The sequence below is a fragment of the Eubalaena glacialis genome, chromosome 3, assembly GCF_028564815.1.
Source record: "Eubalaena glacialis isolate mEubGla1 chromosome 3, mEubGla1.1.hap2.+ XY, whole genome shotgun sequence".
Classification (NCBI taxonomy): domain Eukaryota; kingdom Metazoa; phylum Chordata; class Mammalia; order Artiodactyla; family Balaenidae; genus Eubalaena; species Eubalaena glacialis.
Window position 1 is genome coordinate 179143850 of NC_083718.1, and position 14173 is coordinate 179158022.

Genomic DNA, 14173 nt, shown 5'->3' on the forward strand with positions numbered 1-14173 from the left:
TAGATTAAGCTAGCACTCTCAAGCTGTGAGTTAAAGGGCATAACAGCCCACCCATATATTTCTCTGTCACACTGTCATTGGAGTTATATTTGAGGTTGTGTTTTATTTTTCACTACTCTCTATATTCTACTCTTTCTACTTTCATTTTTGTAGGATTTATACAGTCAAGTGTTCCATTGACTAGTTTACAGAGAGTGGATGGGGACCTGTAATATAGTGACAGAGAATAAAATTTTTTCATGTAAACACTTTTAGAGCTGAGTTTCTTTAAACTCTCAAAGTTTTGTTTTTTATTACAATCAGTATAACTAGGTAGATTTTCTAAGCTGTATTACTATTCTCTTGGCTTTTGAAACAAAATATAGCACAGGTCAACTTTTTAATGATGACATAGATTGCCACTGAGCATCGGTTGTGCTATTGAGGTGTTTGTGGCTCTTTGCCCTGCTATAAATTTCCCCTGATGGCCCTGCTTTTTGAGTACTGTGTATGTTCTTTCATAGTGGTTAGACCATTGTCATTCCTCTAGGTCTTCCCTCTTTTCTACTTTTAAATTCTCTGTTTCTCATCTGCCCTGGGCCAAGGACCTATTTGCCCAGCTGGTTAGAATTGTCTGAAAAAAGAGTAGGAAGATAGGAAGATTCTCTCTTAAAATGAACAAAGTGTGCGATTTTGGCTATTCAAAAACTGTTTCTACTACTTGGTTCTCAAATATTTTCCATGTATTTGAAGTTTCTGAATAAATAAAGTATCATTGAAAGTTTTTAAGATTGTGATACCACGTTCTTTTGGTACTCTGTTTCCCTTTCACTCATTTAGCTCATACATTCATTACTGTCTTCTTTTTTCTTAAAAGATTATTTTTAATTTAAATAAGGAGTTGCCATTGGCATTTAAAATTTTCAAGTGGTATCCCTTTAACATTTAAGAAAAAAAGTCAAACACGTCTTAATATTCTCTTTAAAGCATGATTTTACTTGTTTATATAAATAATTATACTTTGAAATATAATTGTTGCCTCACACATCTAAAGTTATCTGTGAAAAATTCTTCTGCATACCTTTAGAAAGTCTTAGTGTTATTTTATAATTTGAATACAGAGTGGATGGGGTGGTCTTTAGTTTGAAAATTGTTGTTTTGTCTTTTAAGTCGCGGAAGCATGGGCAGGGAGAAGAATGACAAGCCCCTTCCATCTGCAGCAGCTCGTCCGAACACTTTCATGAGGGGCAGCAGCAGTAAAGACCTGTTAGACAATCAGTCTCAAGAAGAGCAACGGAGAGAGATGCTGGAGACTGTGAAGCAGCTTACAGGAGGCATGGATGTGGACAGGAACAGCACCGAGGCTGAGCGAAGCAGAATCAGGGAGTCAGGTGAGAGGCTTTATATGAACAGGTACAGGTGAAGATTGAGCCCTTAAATTTGGAAGGGAAAAAATGCAAAGGAGACTTTGTGCCTGAGTAGATTTCAGAATCAATACATGATAACAGCACACACGCCAGTGCCTTAAAAGTTAAAGGGTATCTCCATAATCTTATAACATAGTTCTCATTCCCCAGATATCCCTTTGTTCAGCAATTTGTAAATTTTCCCCTTTCACTATTAAAAGTGATGATGATGAGGTCCTCTTGCTGTATATTAAGCAGTGAATTTCTTAGAAGTTCCCTAAATTATACCCCAGTGTGCATTAGCGTGCCTGTCCTTTGTACAGCCCCTCAAATGTATGAAAATTCTGACACTCTTGAGCCACGACAGGGCAAACCAAAGAGAAAGTATCAGATTGTCTTTTGTTACCTTCATCTTGGAACCTCTGTGGTTTTTGTACATGTTGAGCATGTATGTGCTTAGAGGACCAACTCAGATAGTGCTCTAAAAACCGCCTCATGTATTTAACCTATCTGTGTTTCAGTGTCCTCATCTGTCATATGGGGAGAATAAGTGTACTAACCCTGTAGAGTTGTGGAGATTAAAAGTGAGGTTAATACATATAAATACTTAGGACATTATCTAATAAATACAAAGTTTGCAAAAGGTATTAGATGTCTTGATGATAATGACAGTGATGAAAAATAGTTTTAAATCTTAATCCTGAAGTAATACTGGTTGTTTTACAACATTTTCCGAGCTTTCAATTTTGTTTCGCTATTTAAATTGTGTCTCCCAACTGTAGTTTCTAAATGGATTTCACAGGCAAATTGAAATGTCTTCTCCCAACTGATAAAGACTTCAGATCTTTTAGTGGCTTTTTTTTTTAATTTTATTTATTTATTTTTTATACAGCAGGTTCTTATTAGTTATCTATTTTATACATATTAGTGTATATATGTTAATCCCAATCTCCCAATTCATCCCACCACCACCACCCCAGATATTTTAGTTTTAAGGACATGTGGCTTTCTTATCTGAGCTAGTTTATTTTGAGAACATAACAAGTAGGGTGTGAAAATAATCTTGTGTGTAGTGAATAATGTAGCACAGCTGCCCTCTGCATGTTTATTGTCTGGGCCATTTGTTCATTTGCCACATGCACCTGAGTACCTAGTGACTTCTGGGTACTCGATCCTTGCTCTTGGCCTTCAGTCTGCTGGATCAGGAAGAACTTTATCAAATAACCCCACGAAAGATGATATATAAATACAAACTGAGCAAAATGCTATGAAAGAAAGAAATATAGTTCTAAGAGAGTACTTAACAAAGGAGCTAAGTACAGTTGACACAGAGGGATGTTAGGGAAGGCTTCCCTCAGGTCTGAAGGACCAAGAGGAGTTAAGACAGGTTTGCAGGGAGGGACGGATGAGAGACAGAGAGAAAGACGATTTCATACAGGAGGAGCACCATGAGCAAAGTATTAGTAGGTGGAGCCATGGCGTATTCAAGCAACTGCCAAAGGCCAGTGTGGCTGCAGCTCTGTACACGATTGTGTGGGCCTCATGTGCTCTCCATCATAGAAGCAATGGAGAGGAATCAAAATACAGAAAGGAAATGGAGTATAATCCAGAAAAATGTTGAATTACTATGTTGTATACCTGAAACTAATGTACTACTGTAAATCAACTGTACCTCAATTTAAAAAAAATACAGAAAGGAACAAAACTCTAATTATAAAAATTTATCATATCCCTATACCTTGTAGCTGTTGTGGATTATGTAGTTACTTAGTGCATATCTACTCTAAAAAAATGTTTCTGTATTCTGCTTTTAGGTAGCTTGCTTTGTCAAATTTGTATCTATTTTAATGCCTTTACTAAAAAAACAATGTAACAACACATAAATATTGTCAACCATAATCCTCCCATTTTAATGATAATTTTTGTCATTTTTACTTTCTCACTTTTTTTAACCTCACTAGTAACGAAACCAGAAATTCCAACAACGCCAGCCCCTGACAAGCCTGCCTTGTCAGAGGAGGAGATGGAGAGGAAGTCCAAATCTATCATTGATGAATTTCTACACATTAATGATTTTAAGGTAAACGAAATTTTTAAAAAAGAAAGCAACAACAACACAGAAAGCCCTGTGGCAAGAGACAGAGGAACTTGGTTCTGGTATAAATCAGTTATTGTGAACTGACGAGACTTAGAGTGAGTAATCCAAGCCCTACACAGTTCAGTTTGCACAACTTTGATGCATTTCTGCCAAGTACTCTCTTTTAAATTGATACTGTAGTTCACAAGATCAATGGTTAGGAAGGAAGAAGGGGTATCAATCCATTCCCACTATGGAGTAACCAAATTGACTTTGATATTTATTGATGAACAAAAAACAACACATTATCATTATGAGGAATTCCTGGCTCCTTATATATTACCTGTCATTATCTTTACAATCATTTTATCATCATTCTCATATTAACTTTAAAGTACAGCTGACATTACTTTTTCTTTATTTCATAAGTGGAAAACTGAGGCACAAAAGAGTAAGTAATATGCCAGGGTCAGACAGCCTAAGTGAAACATTTCAAGATGTGGCTTTCCATTTGCCCTTCTTTAACCTTAGCCTTCTCCTTGATCTTCATTTTAAGATAGCAGTGAATAAGATATACATACTGCCTGACTTCACGAGCCCTATAGTCTTAAGGTAGACACAGATCATAAACAGATAAATTCTGTAAATAGTTAAACTGTAGTAGACCTATAGGGTCTTAGGAGAGATCATATAATGAGGCCTAGTTTAGGGATCTGGAGTCAGCAAAGGCTTATCTGTTAAAATATTTGTCGGATACATTAACTACTTTTGCTTTGGCAAAAGCTTACTGAAATTGTCCAAAATTTACAAGAAGTAGGAAGAAGTTTTGCTCATGAGCAAGTTGGAGAGGAGTACTTTGCAGAAACCCTTGGAAATGCAGCAAAAATAAGTGAACATTAGCTGGAATGAGCCAAAGAATTGACTTCATATACTGTGATTTGTTAGATTCCTGGAAAATGAGGAGTATTCTTACAAATTGGCAGCACAGCTTTTTTCTTATGTGGAAGTAGGGAAATGCGAAAGAAGAAAATGGAAAGACTAAGAAAAGATGAAAAACAGAAACAGTAAGGAAGAAAGCAGTAGAGATTGTCTTTAGAAATAATTTAAAGGATATACAAAGTCAGTGAGCAACAAATACTTTGAAAGAGGAAAAGTAGGACCCTGTGATGAACTGGAGGTTTAGGAAGAAAGAGACCTTTGTAACACTTAGATGTTAGGTGCAACAAGAGGACCCTTTGAAGATTCTTTAGCCCTAGACCAAGCCTGCACTACGGAAGGGACAGAGTCAGTTATGACTCATGAATGTCATTATGCATTGTACAAGGCAGCTCTGCTGCTGAGTGGCAATAAGAACCAGGTGATAATGTCGGACGTAGTGAGGACTTACTATGTGCCAGGTGCTACTCCATATTTTATGTGTATTAGTTTATTTAATCCTCATAATACCATCCAGACATTAATATTATTATGATAGCCATTTTTACAATAAGGAAACTGAGGTGCAAAGATGTAAAGTAACTTGCTCTAGGTCATACTGCTGGTAAGTGGTAGACTCAGGATTCAAATCCAGGCTTCTAGCTTCAGAGCATAAACTATACTTTTTCTTATTACCTTTAGGGTATTAGTGTTCATGCTAAAGGCTTACAGAGCTCATTCTAAGGAAGTTTTTTCCCTAATATTTTAATAGGTGCTAATATAAATTAATATTTATTGAGCCTTTGTTTTGTGTTTGGCAATGTGCCAAGTGCTTCTATCAATATATACATATTATATGCAATCCTCGTAATAACCCTATGATAGGAAGTCAAAGCTGAGAGATTAAGTTACATCCCTAAACTCATACAATAGTAAGTAAGTGGCAGAGCCAGGGTTCAAACCTTCGTTTGTCTGACTCCACATCTTGTGTTTTTAGCCTATGTGATACATATATGTATTGAGTACCTGAAATGTGCCAGCCACATTTTAAGGAGTACTTCCTGGAAATATTGTAGTATATGTAGTGAACAACGTAGTCTGTTTTTATGTTTCTTTTGTGGAGTTTATGTTCTAGTGGGAGATACAGACAAAGCTGCCCTAAAAATAAATAAACAACTACTACAAAAAGAAAACAATGTTATAGTGCAGAGAAGTAAAATCAGGTGGTATGATAGCTGGTGATTGGGCGGTCACAGGGACTATAGGAGGTGTCATTTCAGCTGAGAGCTCAAAAACAAGAATCAAACCGTTAGAAAATCAGGGAGAAGGGTAAGATTATGAACTGCTGTGAAATTAGAAGCTTCTCATTAGAAGTTCCATGATGTAGTTAGTTGGCCTGGTAGGCAGATTCAGTGACTAAATACTCACTGGAAGACACTTAGTCACTTCAGGTTTAGTACTGAGCACTGAGTACTTGCATTCATTTTTACTCTCTCCTGGAAAGGCCTTTTAATGACGATGATGGGCTTAAAATGAGGTAAAAACCCACAAGGATAAAGAGCATAAGGAATAGAGGGCAGCAGCATTCTGGAAGTTAGAAGGATGAATGGTAATTTACTGAGCAGACCATGAATGTGCGTGAGGTGCAGATGGGGCTGGAAACAGAAGGATTGATTGGTTAAAAGTATATGTAAGAAACAGCTTTACATGACAGTTGTTTCAAAAGTACCAGTGTCATAAAAAGACAAAAAAGAGAAAGGACTGATCTAGGCTAAAGGAGTCTAAAGCGGGAATTGGAATTCCCTGATGGTCCAGTGGTTAGGACTTGGAGCTTTCACTGCTAGGGCCCTGGGTTCAGTCCCTGGTTGGGGAACTAAGATCCCTCAAGCTGCACAGCAAGGCCAAAAAGAAGGAGTCTGAAGAGACATCATGACATGTGATGTCGGGTTTCAGTTGGATCCTAGAGCAACAACAAAAAAAGTTATATTGGACATTTGGGGACAATTGTGGAAATTCAAATATGTACTATGTATCAGATATTTTTGTTGACATTATTGTATGAATGTTAAATTTCTTGGATATATGAAGAGAAAGAAAGCTAACAACTGATGAATCTAAATTGAAGTAAAGGTATACAGGTGTACCTTGTATTATTCTTTAATTTCTCTATAGTTTGAAAATTTTTTAGATAAAAAATTTATGTGGGAGGTATTAAATAAAGTAGCAGAGGGGAAATAAAATAGCAGTGAGACACCCAGATATGCCTTACTCCCTTCTTCAGTCAGGAGGCTGCCCTTCTCACATGCACCTTCCCCCTCAGAAGAGCTACTCTCTTCAGATGTTGAACCGAAGGATTTTGGACTCAGACAAAGTTGAGGTAGCTGAGGGCAGGGAGGCACACTGCTGTATTGGTGATTCAGTGACCCTGGCTGCCAGACTTTTATCCTCCAGATCAAAGATATTGACCTAGCTAGATCATCCCATGGTAAGGACCAGTTTACAAGCCCCACATCCCAAGATCTTCCTAAAACGTTTTTAGTACTTCAGCTAACCATGTCAACTTTACTATGAAGGAAGACATTTTTCATTGAAGATTTTGCACATATTACATACCCAAACAGAATTACCTCAGTTGCCACATTAAGGCCTTTGAAACATGACATTGAATTTCTATTTAAATATTATTTCATAATATACCATTTCCAGTTTTAAAATGATCATAATATAGGTAAATATTGTGTAGAAAAATACATTTTTGCCTCTGGTCCTTTGAGTGATCTTTAATAAAATTGTTAATCTAAACACATTAGCCTTATAAAGATGCACTATTATTTTTAAATATGCCTAATAATATTGCCCATATTAGCCTGCATTTTACTGAGCTATATTAATGTTTAACTATATATATATATATATGAAAACTGTCTTGTTCTTAGAGTTGTCTACTGACTTTGTCATAAGTAAAAGATTTTAAACTTATTTTTACACTCTGGTAATTCTATCCATATTTTGGAGTAAGCTTTTATTTGCTATTTGAACAGGAAGCCATGCAGTGTGTGGAAGAGCTGAATGCCCAGGGCCTGCTATATGTGTTTGTGAGAATGGGTGTGGAGTCCACCCTGGAAAGGAGCCAGATCACCAGGGATCACATGGGCCAGTTACTGTATCAGCTGGTGCAGTCAGAAAAACTCAGCAAACAGGACTTTTTCAAAGGGTCGGTATCCTACTCAAGAGTGGTATTCAGTTACTAGACTCTTAAGTAGTCTTTAATTTTAAAAGTACATATCTTTTTAAGTATTTAGCTGTTTCCATAGATTAAAACTGTATCTACCATAATATGTTGATGTATATTATATTGATAATATGTTGGTTGATATGATGGCATTGTATAGATTGTGCTAGGGCATAATGGTTATTTTCTGATTTTCTGTATCTAGTTGTTAGACGTATATTATGATGTAGGTAAGATAGCAGAGACCCCCTTAACTGTCGGGAAGCTCTGAGCTCATCAGCCCATTTATATGTAAACCCCTGCATGTTCTCTAGGAAAAAGCTTTTCTTTGTGAGAAGAATTCTGGAAAATTAACTTAAACCTAAAAGCCTTATTCTTTCAGTAAACCATGGTTCATTTTGGACAGGAAGTGCTTGTCTGTTCACTGTACCCCCATAGAAGCATATGTAACTCCCAAGTTGTTAATGATATAGTTTATTCCAAGTTGGTTTCATTATGATTTCTCTTGATGGCTGATTTGATGAAGTCTAGCTGTCACTTGTGTTATATCCTTATTTGATCAGGTTCTGATTATCTTTGTGATCATCACAAATGCATGGATCAGGTTCTTTGTGGTACAATCACAGAATCTTGCCCAGGCTTATGTTCTAAAATCAATATTTAAGGCGAAAATTGCATATGGTAAAAAATTTTGTTTTAGGAGCCATGTTGTGCAAAGGTAAACATAGAACCACACCCAGGACTGACAGGTACCCACTTTCTAAGAGAAAAGGAACTAAGACCTCCTGAAGGATAAATGTCAGATGGGATAAATCTCACAACTCATACTCACTCGGGGTATATGCTCGTTGAGTGGGATGGCCGTAAGAATTCTGCACTATTTAAGTTATTTTTCTCATTGTAAGTCTTTTTTGCCAATCTTTTTTGTGTTCTTGTAAATTAAATGCTGGTGATCACTGTATATCTTTCAAATATGGCCAACCTCTTAGAATAGTGTAATCATTAAATGCCAAGGTCGAATGTACTTAGGAATATTCATTTGATTTTGTAAGGAATGATGACATTGTCCTCAAGGTCCCAGAAGATGTATATTTGTTCCTAGGATCATTAAGAAGTTATCCTTCAGCAATGAGCTAGATTTCTCTCGATTCAGTGACTTGACTAGATTAAGGCCATCTGACCCAGTTAACTTATTAGTAAGAAACTTTGGCAAAAGTTGCTATGGTTGTTGGCCTTTAAAAGCCAGGATGTTTTTTCAGTTTTAAAAGAGATATATGAGATTCACTCCAGTAACCAGCCAGTGTAAATAATAAGAGCAAATGAGGGTATTTACAGCCTCACACATTGAGTTTTGCCCCTAGCCAACTTGAAACTATAGTTTCAGTAATACCTATTATATTAATTTATAAATATTTGCTTTTTACCAGATACTATGATATATTCACCAGCAAGTTTTGGAAATGAGAATGCTAGATTACTATTTACCATTTTCTGCCTCTCTTCAAACTATACTCAGAAGTTGATTCATACCTGGAAAGCCCTCAAAGGAGTGTGTTCTAGCTTCATTGGCCTTAATTGAACTTGTGAGGTGCTAGCTTGGTTTCTAAGCTACCTCACACATTTTCATTTCTCTTTGTGGGATTCCCTGAGGAAAAGGTGTCACATCCAGACATGGTGTCCATACTTCCATGGTGGTGCTGTCGCCGCTGCTGGCAGTACAACCACAACCACAGCCTTTTATTTAGACCAGAAATGAGATGAACACTTCTGTGTCTCGGTAACTACTTCATCTCTCTCTGTCCCTCCTTCCTCCACAGCTTGTGATAATGCAGCGGCTTCAGGCCCAGCTTTTGATACTTAGTTAGACCTAACCATCCTTAGACCAAGAGCCCTATGAAGACCCCTGTTCTTTCCTAAATGCAGAGGCCTGGCACGGTGGAAACAAAGAGATAGCCTCTTGGTTATTATTTACCAAGAGCCTTCTTGCAAGTAGATCGTAGTTTCCCAATTGCTTCTGAAGCCTAAGTTATAAATAGATCATATTGTCCAGAGAGGCACATTTCACTGGAGCCACAGAAATGCCCTGTCTTCTGTCTCTTTAGTCCCAGTATCCAAAGATCTGTGTCCTTACATAGCGCTGTGGAGGAGCACAAGGTCAGCTTTCTTGGATGTAGATACTGCTTAGATGCCAACTTCTGAGCAGTCAGTAAAGCTGTGATGGTTCTGGAAAACAAAGGAGAAGACCTCCAACTGTCAGTCTGCCCCTTCTCCTACAGTTCCCCAAAGCATGCACTGCTACTTAAATAGTAAGGTAGACTAGACAGAAATTTCAGATAGGCTCTTTGTGTCAGGTGGTTTATAAATAAAGCTTAGATCCTTTGGAATTTTCCTTACAAGATGCTGTATCAACTCTGAGCATAATAGTTGCTGTATATAAATAACATTTCCACAACATCAAGCCATCCTCTTGGAAATTTCAGGACTTGAATCTAAATACTTTATGATGCAAATTAGATAGGTAGGTACGTGGGCACATTACTGTGTAGGTGCATTTCAAATAGTGTGGTACAGTCATTTGATATCATGGCCTCAGAAGACTTCTTTTTAAAAACTGTCTACTAAAGGTAGTTGAGTGTAGCTCACTGTTCACCATGGAATTGGAATCTCTTTGAAAGTGTAACAAACAAATGAAAAACAGGACAGTAAAAATTGGAGTTGACTAGAGACATAAAATATGTGCCCTTCAAGGAATCTTGATATATTAATATTTCATTTTGGGAGATGCTTATTGGAAAGGAAATTCTTATCTCCTCCTTGGCTACTTTTTTGGAACTTTTTTGATTACTTTTTTGGAACTTTTCTTGCCACTTAAGGCAGTTCTGCTTTGGTAAAAAGATACTATTTGGCGCTTACATGGACAAGCAGACTAAGTTCCATATGCAAAATGGTAGAGGTGCTAGTTAGCAAGCGAAGAGCCCATTTGCTCACATAGGTAAGATTTAGTTTAAGTAGTCTCTTTTGTGGTATTCCTTTGAAGATGGTACTGGCTTTTTAAACCTTTTTATTTATTTCTTCCTTTTACCTGTAGTTAGATTCTCTAATGATCAGTCATACTAATACTTGACCAGTCTAATTTTGAGATGTCTTCATTCTTTCTTCTTTGATTATCTACAGTAAGATTTATATTTTTATTAAGTTATCATAATGCAAATTGTAGAAGATGCTGCTTGACAATATCATTTCCAATTGCGGTAGATTATTTTGCCTTTTTAGCAGATGTCTAATCAGAACTTTACTGAATTGAAAAATATATTTCTAACTTTTAACAATGTATTGCTTTCTTTAATTAAATTTTAGACAGGACCCCAATATATAAAGTAAATAAAAGTAGAGTTTCTGTAGTTGAAATGGGGGAAGGGATGTCCTAAGTCCCACCTGTGGACCTCACGGAAGTGCAGTTTAGTGGGTGTGGTGGTCACTACATACCAAGAAGCAAGGCTACGGTGTAGCTCTATTTCATTTATCCAGCCAGCTTCTGAATGTATATTATGTAAGGCATAATATATATTCAGAATATATATAATATATAATATATTATGCAAGGCATTGTTACAGGCTAGGTAGTAGTCCAAAGACATAAAGATAATTATCTAGCAGCTTCTGCACACCTAGGATTTTTCTTTTAAAATCATACAAAAGGATTTAGGAACTGTAAATCTGAAGAGAAATAAGTCTCTTACGAGCTTTTGCTTCAGATATCCTATGTTCAGCCAAATATTTTTTTTTATCAGCAGTATGGATTTGATCAGTGATTGTGTTCTGCAAATTATACCATGATGAACTGACTAATCAAGAAAGTAGAAAACCAGGGCAAGAATATGGGTATCTCTTTGTTGTAATATGAGATGAAAAGAAGAGCAGATACACTGCTGCAAGACCAAGACGGCTACGGTTGTCTCATGGGCTCATTAAACAGTTTAATCTATACCGCTAACCCATGGAACATGAATAGGCATTATAGGTGATCAACCCAGAAATCCTGGAGCCCAGCCAGATTATGTTCCATCGTTGGCACATTAACCGAGCTGAAAGTGGACATAATGAGAGAACAGTCAAGAATCTGTTGTATAGCAAATAGATGTCAAATAATTGCAAGCTGTGAGGTCACAAAATTGTCATTAAGGATTCATGAAGCCCAGAGTTAGATAATGTGGCTGAGCTGCCAATTGTTTTGAAATGGCACCTTCAGGAAAGGGACCCTGCCTTGTAGTTTTTAAGTGAAAAAGTGTTGTGTAGGCCTCTGAGGTAGGTAAAAAGAATGGCACACTCTGGCTAGAAACTGGAATTGCAGTGAAAAAGCACACATTTTATGTGTGCAGAGATCTAAAAGGATACGAAGACTAATACCACCTGCTCTTGGCCCCTTCATTCATTCGCCCCTTCCTTCTGATTATGTGTATTTCCTTGTAGTTATGTATATGTCTCCTATAGTTTAATTCACTTTTGTTTTTGGACTTTTTAATATGCTCTGTATTGGAATGATTAACAAAGTCTTGAGTTATGTTTTTATACTTAAAATGAATAGCTATGATTTTCAGCCTAAATAAGACTGTGCTGATGTTTTGTATTTGGTGTTTCTAAATTTTATATAGAAATTCCATTTATTTTACTTCACATTGAGAAATATTCCATAGCATGAAAGCCTGAAACCATTAGCTTTTCTTTAGAGGTCGAACAGTTTGTAACATGTCATAATGACGATGTTATATAGTAATGTTGTCAGGCTCTTTTGTATCCATCCAGTTATCTTCCCCATTGTAAGCTCCTCAGTGACAAGGATTTTTGTCTTTTCTTCTCCTTGTGTCTGGTCTGCATTACACTAAGTTTTTAGTCAGTGCTTCTGACTGACTCAGAGGATATGATACTCAACTGTGGTGAACTATTTATAGTGTGGGATTAAATAGAATAGCTTGTTACCCTAGAACATCATATAACTGCCTCATTTTCATCATTTAAGTCTTTCAGATGTCACTTCCATACAGAGGTATTTTCTGATCACCCTCTAGGGATAGCCTAGTACCATAGTTCATGTTCTTCAGAGAATTAGCCCTGTCTGCAAATAGGCTTTTGGTTGTTTTGTTTTCCTCCCCACACTAATATAAGCTCTTTGAGAGCAAAAACTTGTTTACTTGATGCCTAGAACAGTACCAAACATAGCAGTTGTTTAATAGGTATTTGTTGACTGGTTTTTGGTCTGTTTATTTAATGTTAACTTTTGAATTCCATTTGCATGTGAGTTTTTTTCCTGTTCTTTTTCAGTTTTTCAGAAACATTGGAATTGGCAGATGACATGGCCATTGATATTCCCCATATTTGGTTGTACCTTGCTGAACTGGTGACCCCCATGTTAAAAGAAGGCGGAATCTCCATGAGAGAACTTATCATGTAAGTTATACTTGTTTCTTTTGATGTATATCTAGTTAAAATGACTCAGAGCTTACCAGCTGGCTTTCTAGCATAGTGCTCTTGCTTTAGTGCTTTTGAAGACTCTCACACGCAGCCTGTGGCTCTTTAAGACTTTTAATTTCAGTATAAAAATGTTATATTTTTCTAAATTGGAGAAGTGATGGGGATATAATAGCCCTGTGGTCCATTAAGGTTAGATATGGCTCCAGAATCATGTAATTGGAAGGTGATTGCTCCTGGAAGCTTAATGTTAATCTGACTTTTATGTCTCTCATTGCTCCAATGCTGTAAGAAGTTATAGTTCCACATAATAACTTTCAGACTGTGGTACCTGCATAGCACATGCTCAGGTTGTTTTAAAAGGAGCTGAGCTCTTAGGCATTTCTAGATTTGGACGTGAGTGGGAAATTGTTGCTACATTGTGTAGACTAGTATTTCCCAAGCTCTTCTTCAAAACATTAGTATTTCCCCCAAAGCTGTTCACATAGTCAAACTCTGCATACTATTGTGTCCCTTTTCTTTGAGATTCACAAAGCATATTATAGCACATTAAAGGTTATGAGAATCCTATAGTAAAACCAAGCAACAAATAAAAACTTTAGCTTTGTTTAAGTCAGCAGTGCTTCACTTAATTGACTGTAGAATCCTTTTTTGAGGAATAATTATTGATATCCTGTGGAACACAGTTTGGGAAATACTGATATAGACTGTGAGAAGATTGGTTCCTTTCTGTTTCATCTGTATTCTAAAGAAAAGCTTCCGTTCTTAAAAACACTTCATAACTAAGCTTCACAACTCCCTGCTACCTAAGGTGCTTCTCTTCTTTCGGCTTAAGGTGGCGCTCATGTAAATAAACAGATTGTTAAGTGAGACTGATCTTTGCATTGCTTCTGTCACTGAAGCAGTTAGAGGAAAAGGCAAAACCCAGGAATTCTAAAGTCTCTTTCCAGCTTCCCCATGAAGCGTAAAGTGAACCTGAAGTCTCTGAACTAGTTCTGAAAATTATTACTTAGAGATGTTCTGGAATTTTGGCTTGCCCAGTATTATTTAGGTTGCACAGTATCTGTTCTTTTGGCACACATTGTTTGCATACTGTTC

General features: G+C 36.8%; 1 protein-coding gene across 11 annotated transcripts in view; it reads left to right on the forward strand.

Annotated features, from left to right (window-relative positions):
- Positions 1-14173, forward strand: part of EIF4G3 (eukaryotic translation initiation factor 4 gamma 3) — a 384972-nt gene that overhangs the window by 341995 nt on the left and 28804 nt on the right. For all 11 annotated transcript variants that reach the window (XM_061184801.1, XM_061184804.1, XM_061184805.1 and 8 more), the window contains 4 exons: positions 1150-1370; positions 3347-3465; positions 7419-7591; positions 12929-13054. In XM_061184801.1, coding sequence (XP_061040784.1) covers positions 1150-1370; positions 3347-3465; positions 7419-7591; positions 12929-13054 — 639 coding nt within the window. The remainder of the gene's footprint in view (positions 1-1149; positions 1371-3346; positions 3466-7418; positions 7592-12928; positions 13055-14173) is intronic.